This window comes from Cervus canadensis, chromosome 3 (assembly GCF_019320065.1).
Source record: "Cervus canadensis isolate Bull #8, Minnesota chromosome 3, ASM1932006v1, whole genome shotgun sequence".
NCBI lineage: Eukaryota > Metazoa > Chordata > Mammalia > Artiodactyla > Cervidae > Cervus > Cervus canadensis.
The window spans coordinates 113,315,946-113,326,462 of NC_057388.1; the positions used below are offsets into that span (position 1 = coordinate 113,315,946).

General features: G+C 58.4%; 1 protein-coding gene across 1 annotated transcript; it reads right to left on the reverse strand.

The window, feature by feature from the left end:
- Positions 1-4,233: 4,233 nt before the first annotated feature.
- CRYGN (crystallin gamma N) lies at positions 4,234-10,517 on the reverse strand. The gene is made up of 4 exons (XM_043462484.1): positions 9,964-10,517; positions 7,684-7,932; positions 5,896-6,041; positions 4,234-4,484 (listed from the first exon to the last, which is right to left on the reverse strand). Exons 1-4 carry the CDS (start codon positions 9,982-9,984, stop codon positions 4,349-4,351), a joined length of 552 nt encoding a protein of 183 aa, XP_043318419.1. The 5' UTR covers positions 9,985-10,517; the 3' UTR covers positions 4,234-4,348.

The window sequence follows — 10,517 nt, forward strand, 5'->3', positions numbered from 1 at the left end:
TCTTGAGGGGAACACAGATCTGTAGGGCCCTGGAGGTAGAGACGGGAGGAGGTCTCAGGGAACATGGTGGGGGTGGTCTCCAGGGGCGCAGAGGATCCTGGGACTTACCGGGATGGAAGCGGGGGGGGGGGGGGGGGGGGGGGGGGGGGGGGGGGGGGGGGGGGGGGGGGGGGGGGGGGGGGGGGGGGGGGGGGGGAGCGTCGGTGGGGATTTCAGAGGGGATGTTTTCCAGGAGTCAGACAGGCCTGCTACACAGCACAGGCGGTTCCTGGTGGTCAGGGGGCGTGGGGGGCCGGAGGGCTGCGGACGAGAGACGGCCGGGTGAGAGCCCCGCTCTCCAAGCCACAGAGCGGAGACGCAAGTATGTGAGGCGTGTGTGACTCTTCAGAAGGCGCTGGCCCTCGGTCCACCGGCCCCCTGGCCTGACTTCAGACAAATTACAGGCCTGCCCACAAGCACTTTGCTGGGAATCCTGTTTTTCTTCCTGAGACTGAGAAGCAGATTGGCGGGCACATGAGGCAGCAGAGGGCCGGGGGAACGGGAGGTCACCCAGGAGCACAGGCCTATCGCTGAGGCCCGAAATCACCAGTTAAAGAGGTGCTGGGGAGCAGGATGAGTTCAGAGAAACCTCTGGAACTCCGGAAGGGCTGCGAGGCCTGGCCCCTCGCCAGGCTCCCCGGACTGGACCGAGCTCCTCGGCCATGGGCAAGTCTCCCTTAATTCCCTGGGAAGGGATTATTCCCACCATACAGCTGGAGAAACTGAGGCACAGAGCAGTGACTTGTCCAGGACACAGCCTAGTGAGGGACCAAGAGAAGATCAGGGTGGAGACCCCGAGCTGGCCCTTAACCCTTGCTCTGCCGGGGTCCTGGATGACCTTAAGTGCGTCCCTTACAGCTAGTAACCAGTATTCACACGGCACCTTCTCAGAGTTACTTGTTTGACTTTTATAGCTGCGTAAACAGCTAGAACAGGGCTTCCCGGGTGGTTTGGTGGTAAAGAATCTGCCTGCCAATGCAAGGAGACACAGGAGACGGGGGTTCCATCCCTGGGTCGGGAAGATCCCCGGGAGGAGCAAATGGCAACCCACTCCAGTATTCTTGCCTGTGAAATCCCATGGACAGAGGAGCCTGGTGGGCTATGGTCCATGGGGTTGCAGAGTAGGACACGATTGAGCGACTGAGCACCCACGCGAACATACAGCTAGAACAACAGACGTGATCGAGCTCATGTCATAGAGCAGGAGACTGAGGTCCAGAGAGGCTGTTTGGCTCATGTTACGGGCTGCCACATGTCTCTCCCAAACTCATATGGGAACCTCAAATGTGCGTACGTGCTAAGTAGCTTCTGTTTTATCTGACTCTGCGACGCCATGGACTGTAGACTGCCAGGCTCCTCTGTGCGTGGGATTCTCCAGGACAGAATACTGGAGTGGGTTGCCAGGCCTTCCTCCAGGGGATCTTCTCCAGCCAGGGATCAAAGCCAAGTCAGGTCTCCTGCGTTGGCAAGTGGGTTCTTTACCACTAGCGCCACCTGGGAAGCCCCAGAACCTCAGAATGTGACTGCATTTGGAGATACAGGGTCTTTAAAGAGGTGACTATGTGAAAATGAGGTTGTTAGGTTGGATTCTAATCCAATATGACTGGTGTCCTTCTAGGAAGAGATTTGGACACAGGGAACACAGAGAAAAGGCCGTGTGAGGACACAGGGGAGAAGACAGCCACCTGCATGCTGGAGGTGCCAGCACCTTGATCTCGGACTTCTGGCCTCTGGAGCTATGAGAGAACAGTTTCCATTATCCTAGCCCTGCGCCGACTTGACACACTTTGCTCCCAATTCGCGCCAGATCCTGCTTCTTCTGACCCCCTTCCTCACGGGTCACTGGGAGTTTGAATGAGGTGACGCAGGGACTATGGTTCTGCGTGTGTGATTGCTGCTGGGTGGACTACTGTTACCTTAACTCTTGTGAAATACACCCACATATGCAAATATGTGTGCAGTCTGGTGCAGTGATAAGGAGCAAAAGTTATCAGCCAGGCCCAGTTTGAACCCTGACTGCTGTGTGACCTTGGGCAAGTTGCCTAACCTGTCTGTGTCCAGCTCTCCTTTGCAGCAGCGATAATAAGCTTATCACAATCGTGGTGTTATTGTACGTAAGTTTCCCTGGTGGCTCAAGCAGTAAAATTGTCTGCTTGCAATGCTGGAGACCTGGGGTCAGTCCCTGGGTCGGGAAGATCCCCTGGAGAAGGAAACAGCAACCCACTCCAGTACTCTTGCCTGGAAAATTCCATGGATGGAGGAACCTCATAGGCTACAGTCCACGGGGTCACAGAGTCGGACACGAATGAGTGACTTCACTTTCGTACGTAAGTAAAATGACACAGATTCCACTCATACAGAGCCCGGCATCAAGTCAGTGCATAAAATAAAAACTTCAATGGAAGCATCAACATTGGGGAAAGGAGTGTGAGGTCCTGCAGGCTGGGGGCCAGCTGGACTGCTGACCCCTCCTCTCCTAGGCCTGATGTGGAGCTCTAGGGGTCAGACAGTTGCAGGAAAGACCAGCTGAGCAGGCACAGGGGCCTGGCTTCAGGCAGGGCCTCCCACACCTGGAGACAAGCGTGGCTGAGCTTGACCAGAGAGACCGCCTCCCCCAACAAGCCAGCCGAGAACACAAGAGCATGGCTTTCGGCAAACCCTCTTCTCGACTCACAGGAGGCGAGGCGTTGTGGGCTCAGGGTCTTGCACTGGTTTGCGGTGAGTTTCATGGTAGTTTCTTCAAGTGCTTGGTTTGGATGGAGAGAGCGCAGGACTCTAGCGGTCAGCTGTGGGCAGGAGACCACGTTACCTGGGTCACTGAGGTGGCGGGGGAGGGGTACGGGGGTTGGCTGGACACTGAAGTGTGGCTGGGGAGGGGTCGGGAGCTCCTTTTTTTACGGTTGATTGATTTATTTTTGGCTGTGCTGGCCTCCGTCGCTGCACACAGATTTTATCTGGTTGCGGTGTGCGGGCTTCTCCTTGCGGCGGCTTCTCTTGTTGCGGAGCTCGGGCTTCCGTCGTTTCGGCACGGGGGCTCAGGAGCCTTGGCTCCTGGGCTTCAACGCACAGGCTCAATAGCTGCGGCACTTAGGGGAGCTTTGTTGCTCCGAGGCGTGTGGGATCTTCCCGGATCAGGGATGAAACGCGTGTCTCCTGGGTTGGCAGGCAGATTCTTTACCACTGAGCCATCAGGGAGGCCATGGTGGTCTCTTATTCCTGGAAACCCCACTCCCTCCCAGGCCAGGTTCCTCCTTCCCAGTCCCCTGGGGGGGATGTGTGTGTGTGAATGCCCCTCCCATCAAGCCCACCCCACCAAGGTGGGCCCACTGCCCTGGAGAGGGCCCACGGTACAGAGAAACTCCGTGAATTCTCCTTGGGGTGAAGAGAGCGGGGGTCCTGGGTTGAGCAGCGCTGTGAGAGTCAGGGGTGGGGGAGTGGATGCTCCCTGGCCTTTCAGCCCTGAAGGCGCCTCCTGTATCCTCCCCCTCCCCTCCTCAGAGCCCACCTGATCAGGCAGCAATCCCCCATTCTTCCAAGCCCCTCAATTTCTCTCTCCATATGGGCTGTGAGGGGTGATGTGCCCCTGCGGTCCAGCCATCCTTTCAGAAGGTCCTCCCCTATGAGATCCCTGAGGCCAAGATTCTCCCCGAGATGCCGACTCAGGGGCCCTGGGTCAGGCTTTGGTGGTGGAGTGGAGCAGACCATGCTGCCTGGCAGCTCCCCCTGCCCGCCTTCCCCACTTCCCCGCCCAGTCCCCTCCCCAACCCCATCACCTCCTCCATCCTTACCCCTCCCCCATCACGACCTCCCTCCCCCTGCCCCCTCCCCCACCCCATCACACCCTCCATCCTTGCCCCCCACCCCCGTCCCCTCCTCCACCCCATCATACCCTCCCCTTCTCCCCTGGCTGGCCGGGGCAGCATTTCGGGTGGTGGAAACACCTCTTCCCATCCTAGATCCAAGGTGGTGCCTCCCTATGTGGGTCATTGACTTTTCACGTGTGAAACAACATGGTTGGACTCCACGACCTGCAGGTCCCCTCCAGCCCTGACTTCTCCCAGCAGATGCCTCACCATGTCCCCCTCCACCCCTTTGTGGTCGGTTCCTCCAGAGCCTGGGGCGCCCCCACCCACCCACCTATCCCAACACTGTCCCTTGGTCACAAAGGGCAGAGAAGTCACTCAGCGCTTGGCTTTTAGGATGTTTATTCCCCACGGTCCTGGGGTGGGCAGAGGGGACTGGCCTTCTCCTTGGGGGAGTGGCTCCTGGTTGCGGCCAGACCTCGGTGGGCAGGTGGGTGGGTGGGCAGTTAGAAGAAGTTGGCCACCCTGCGGAGGGACTGGACGCGCGCGCTGTGGGCCTCCCAGTCGGAGAAGCTGCGGAAGTCGCCCCTCTCCACCAGGTACATGCGGCCCCGGTAGTTGGGCTCCTCGTAGAGAACCCACCTGGGTGGAGGGGGGCAGGGGTCAGGGGCCGGGGCTGACCAGATCCTGTACTTGAAGCCCCACAATCCCCCTGACCCACAGCCGCCACCCCACGCCCCTCCCTGCCCAGACTACATATCCTGGGGCGTCATCAGGCAGCTTGTCTTGGCCACGGGTTTACATGTCTCTTTTTCAAATTGAAGTCACAGGAGACAAAGGATGAAAGCTCCATGGGTAACGAGCAGAGCCCAGAGCCGGAGGTAGCATCCCTCACGGGCAGCCTCCAGTGACCCCCTCACCCCTCTGAGCCTCGCCCCCTCTTAAGTAAAGAGGGGCCTGAAGTCCCTATAGTCAAATCTTAGCTCCTACCTCCCTGTCTTCTTTTCTAAACAAGCCCCTGGGACTCCCGGGGGTGGGTGGAAGTTGGGGCTCAGGGCTCAGGACACCTTCTACCCAAAGGTATGACTCTGGCTTCACAAAATACAATTTAGCCAGCAAATGGTTGTTTTGGAATTCTACCCCCAGAACCCCAGGTGCCATCAGCTTGGGGCAAACCTGGAATTTCTGAAGGACCTTTGGGTCAGAGCCCAGGACCCAGCAGCCTACATCAGTTATGCCAGGAAAGGTGGGGAGCGTCTTCCTTCAGTCCCTGGCATCCTGACCCTGTGCCTTAAGGGATCCCATAGACGCTGTGACAAGAGCCAGGCTCCTGGGACCCATGTCTTGGGGCTCTTCTCCTGGGGGCTGGGGCTGAGGTCTGGGGAGACCCCAGGCTCCGGAGCAGGGACAGTCTGACTTGGAGCCAAAGGCCTGGCTGTCATCCTGGCAGGGCCACTCACTGCAGGGTAGGGATAACTTTCTGGGCCTCAGCTTGCTGCTTTGTAAAATGGGGACACACCGTTCACCCAGCCAGGTAGATGGGGAGGAGATGGCCAGCTTGGGTGCACACAGGGGCCGTGAAACTTGGCCCGATGGGCGTGCACAGTGGGCGCACAGCCTGCCTCGGCTGGTGGAAGGACCACAGTCAGCCACGTGGTCCACCAGAAGTGAGGTGCATCTCCTCAGGGAGGCCCGCCTAGGGGGGCTGGGCGCTTGGTAGGAGAGAGGTCCAGTGCAGGGTCAGTGAAGGGTGGGCAAGTGGGCAGGGTCACCCTGCCCAGAACAGGCTTCCCCCGGCTCAAGCAAACCAGAGCCCAGCCCAATCCTAAAGAATGACTATCTGCAAAGGGCCCCCTGCCCTTTGCAGGGAGGGTGGGCGGGGGCCCTCTGGAGCCCCGTGTCTCCTCAACCTGGCCTTCCTGGGCCAGGGAGGTGGCTGGGGGAGGGAGGGAAAGGGTCTCGGGGCAGGGGACAGGCTGCCCCTCTGCTGGGGGGTCTGACCCACCCTGGCAGGCGGGGACTTGTGGGCGGCAGCCAGGTGGGTTCTACTCACGCTCCGTCCCCGTACGCCTTGATGGCATTGACACAGTTCTTGGTCCAGCCCCGACTCTGAAGGAAGGGACAGTCTTCCTCGAACTCCAGGCACTGGCCCGTGAAGTTGCAGCCCTCGAAGATTTCTAGGCGGAAGTGTTCCCCGTGCTGCGGGTCCCCACCGAGAGTGAGGAAGGGAAGAGGGTGAAGGGAGTGCCCACGTGTGGGTGGGAGCGGAAACTCACCCAGGGCCCCGGGGGGCACCCAAGAGCTCCTGGGCTGGAGAGCTAGTGAGTGCCCCCTCCCAGGCCCAACACCCGCCCCTCAGCCCAGAACTTGCAGATAAGATTTGTTTGGATGAAAGGCATCTATTTCTTTAAAAAGATTCAGGGCCTCAAATCAGTCTACTCTCCCCTTTGTTCAACTAAAGAACCCAGGATCCAGAGAGGGCCAGCCCGCCTGGAACAGCGGCCGCCCTCGGACCGGCTTGGGGCATTGGGCTTCCTCCTGCCCAGACACACCACCGCATTCCTGTGCCCATCACCCCCTCAACCCCGCCCCGGGCTGCAGGCCACGGGCAGCTTTTAAAGGATAATATTTTACAAACTGTAACAGAACCTTTTATTAAAACATGAAGCCAAAAATCTAAAACAAATAAGAGATCTCATTTGCTGAAATCCCTGCTGACTCACTGGGCCGAGGACATACCCTCTTAAGAGTCCCCTGTATTTCCAAAAGCCGGAGGCAGGCCAGCTCCCCTTGGGCTCTGGCGCCAGCAGGGGCTGGGTCTACGCCAGAGCTGGCCCCAAAGACAGCTCTTTATGAGAACAGCATTCAAAAGATACCCGGGATAGTTTTCATACAAATAGCATTATGCAAGACCCAGGGCCAGCCATGGCAATTCCTTTTTTCCAAATGTCTGTGACCTGATGGGAAGCGTAGGAAAGTATTCTTATAATCTGAGAGACCGAAACCCAGCTGGGTTTGCAGCCCATGTAGAAAAGAGAGAGGTTGAGGGGTTTCCATTCAGGAGGCCCCTCCCCTGGGGGTCCTCAGATGCTTGTCCAGGGAGGCGCTCCTGCAGACACAAGGCCTGAGATGCCCCATGAGCAGCTCACCTGGCTGTCTGGAACCAGCTGTGTCCCGCCCTAGCTTCCAGAGCTCACAGCAGGCTGGTTAGGACTTGAACTTGGGCGACTCGTAAGGAATAGGAATGCCCAGTCCCCACACTAGGGACAACCAGACACATACAGTCTTTTGCCGAGGAGGAGTGACGCCCCTCATCATCCGCCCTGTGAAGTGGCGGCTGTCTGCTGGGTCCTGTCCCTTAGTTCCCGCTGCCTGGCCAAGGATACCTAAGCTTCTTCCATCGGCCGCTCCATCGAAGGCTCCCGAAAAGCGCTACAAGGTGACCTGGCTGGTGGACACACCAGGCCCACATGAGCCTTACTTTAGCTGAATGCTTCCCCCATCTGGTTGCAAATCCAAACTTCTGATGTTTCCAATAGCATTTTAAGTGGAAAACTCAGCAAGATTTTGGCATAGGAAATTGAAGCTGATACACGGCTGAAAACGCGGGCATGAAAACTCCCAGGGGCTCTCCGATTTGGTCCCCATGCGCGGGAGGGGCTAGGTCTGTGTGGGGACATCTCGCCGTCTTAAAGATCCCATGGTCTCACCCGTTCCTAAAGCTGGGAGGGTCACCCCCCTCCCAATACCTGTTCCATGTCTTGAGCAGACTCATGGAGCCCTGGATCACTCCAGCAGGAAGCCCCTCAGCCGGCCAGGTGGAGGACCCCGGCCCACTCACCATCCTCACGGGCCGACAGGAGCCCATGTGGTCGTTGTGGCCGTTCCAGCGGTAGAAGTCGGGGTAGTCGCCGCGCTCCAGGATGAACTGCTGGCCCCGGAAGTCGGGGTGGTCGAAGCAGACCCAGGCCCCACTCTCCACACGGACCGAGTTCACCCGGTTCATGAAGCCTCGATCCTGGAAGTTGTCACAGTCCCCGAAGACCTCCAGCTTCCTGCCAGTGAAGTGCTTGCCCTCATAGAGCGTGATCTAGAGGAGCCAGGTGAGAGGGCAAGGGTCGGGCGCGCCTCTCCTTTCAGTTCCGGGAATGGATACGTGGGGCCCAACAGCCCCACTGAACCCTGAGTCCCCAGGCCCAGATCTGCTGCATACACTAGGTGCTCAACCCTGTCTCTTGATTGGGTGAAAGAACACATGGATGTTAGGTTGAGGTCAGCCACAGTGCCCGGCCATCCCCACCCCAGGGGCCCATGGTTGAGCAGACAAATCTCAGAAGATCTGAGGAGACAGGCACTTCCCCTCTGTCCAGGGGCCCCTGTGAAAACTGGCTCTTTTCAAACTGCCACTGCAGTTTTTAAACTCAATTTTTGTTCATCTTTAAAACACAACATCCAAGGAAACACTTCCAAGAGAAAACACTTCACTCAGGACTCGCCATTATAACCAAATACTCAGTTTTCAGAAAGTCAGGTTTCTGGCATCCATCTGCTTCACCAGACAGACTGAATCCAACAGAGCCAAGTCAGGGCCCAGCGCGGGATTAACGGCTCAAAAGCAGGTTTTTTCAATGTAGCCCCGTCCCTTTGTGCCCTAGGCCACCCCTCCGGGTGACATGCATGTGTTAGATCTGGAGCTTTTCTAACCCAGTGGTCAGTTCAGACACCGTGTGCCATGGTGATGTAGCGCTGAAGGGTGTCCTCAAACTGAACACCGTGAACCAGATGATAACTAGACCTATTGATGATCATCTGGTAAGGGATAAAAATATCCAGTCACTGCGTCATACACCAGAAACTAAGCCAATCTTGTCAGTCAATTGTACTTCAAAAAAAAAAAACAAAACAAAAACATGAACCATATCAACCTCAAACTCACTCCCTTTCTGCCGAGGAACCTAACATTCCAACCATTCGATAGCTCTTCAGGGGCTTCCCTGGTGAGTCAGATGGTAAAGAGTCTGCCTCTGCAATGCAGAAGACCTGGGTTTGATCCCTGGGTGGGGAAGGTCCCCTGAAGAAGGGAATGACAACCCACTCCAATATTCTTGCCTGGAGAATCCCATGGACAGAGGAGCCTGGTGGGCTACAGTCCACAGGGTCACAAAGAGTCAGATACAACTGAGCAACTAATACTTTGGGCTCCTAGAAGGGGCCTGGCAAAGTAACGCTACCTGGGCGGAGTGACGGCAGTCATCATGTATGTGTGCTGTCACTGATGGTACAAACTGCCTCTCTGGGCCCCTTGGCGTTAAGTGAAGCCACAGGCTTTGGCCAAAGGGACGTGTGGGGGACTCGGAAGCTCTGAAAACTCCTCATTTCTCCTCTCTCCCTCTGCCTCTGCTGCTGTCAGGGTGTCGCTCTGCAGCACAGAGGGTGCGTGGACCGTGGTGGAGGGGAGCTCTTGGGGCTGTTTGTTACTGAGGCATAACCTAGCCCGCGCAGACGGATGCAGTAATACTCACTAACCTTGAATGTAGCCCCTGGAGACCAAAAGACAGGGAGCTAGCGAAGAGGGGGGGAGGTCCAAGTTTACCCTCCTTCCTGCACAAGTCTCTTTGAGGGCTCTCCCCACCCCCAGATATTCAAGGACAACTTGTCACCCACAGAATTCGGAGGCCCCCTCAGGTCTGAATGGTTGTGCAGATAACTAGTCCCAAGTGCCCCTGGGCAGATTCTGAGGAAGGAGAAGCCACATTAGAACAGCCTCAGGGAAAGAAGCAGGGGCCCAGGGCCTGCAAGGCAAGGCAAGGGTCCCCCACCGCAACCTAGGCACCCTTCACAGCTCACCACCCTGGCCTGCTCCTGGTTGGTGGTGGAGGTTGGGGCCCCAGGGCCAGCACTTGCTGGAGGGGCTAGAAGAGGTGATGGGGGTACTTCCTAACCCCCACATCACAGAGGCCCTCAGCCAGGGCCAGGCTACCCTGGGGTTGTCAGATGCAAAGGGCACGCACGAAGCAGCAATTTGCCACCCTCCACCCCCAGCCCCCATCCAGAGCATCAAGAGCCACGGAAGGGGGTTCTGGGCCCCGCCCCGGGGCCGGCGGTTACCTCGGGCACTCACCTTCCCGGAGCGCTGCGCCATGGTGCACCTTGGGCGCCTGGAGTGCGGGTCCGCGGGCGTGCAGGGGGCCCCAGATATAGCGGGCGGCGCCCTGCTGGCTCAGCGCCGCCCCGACAAAAGATTTGCTGGGCCGGCTGGTTAGTGCTGTCGGGCGTGCTAAGCCCGCGAGGGGCCGCCCGGCCGGTGGGACTCGCCCCGCCCCCGTCTGGGGGGTCTCCCCAGTGCTCACGGGGGTCACGGAGCCCGGCTCGGCCCCCAAGGCCGACTGTCTCTCGGGCTCAGCCTGCCTGCTAGCCCTGCTGAGTAAGGACCACACACCCCCGCTGCCCCGCCCCGCCACTGGGGCGGGGGTCTCCAGGCTCCCCTCCTCCACCCTCCCCCTCATCGAGCCCTGAGCCTTCCCGGACAGAAAGACGGCCACTCCCCTCTCCCACCCGGACCGGGCTAAGCCTGTTACTGAGTCGTTCTCTGGGTGAAGGATGGACCCCAGGCTCCAGAGGGCAGAGATGACAGTCCCTGCCTGCCCCCTACCTTCTTCTCTTGCCCAAGCCAGA

Bases quoted from the DNA above. Each gene is read 5' to 3' on its own strand.
- CRYGN (XM_043462484.1), bottom strand. From the start codon at position 9,984: ATGGCGCAGCGCTCCGGGAAG. The intron at 7,933-9,963 runs GTGAGTGCCCGA...TGGCTCCTCTAG, and splicing joins TGGCGCAGCGCTCCGGGAAG to ATCACGCTCTATGAGGGCAA. The intron at 6,042-7,683 runs GTGAGTGGGCCG...GGGGACCCGCAG, and splicing joins CCTGTCGGCCCGTGAGGATG to CACGGGGAACACTTCCGCCT.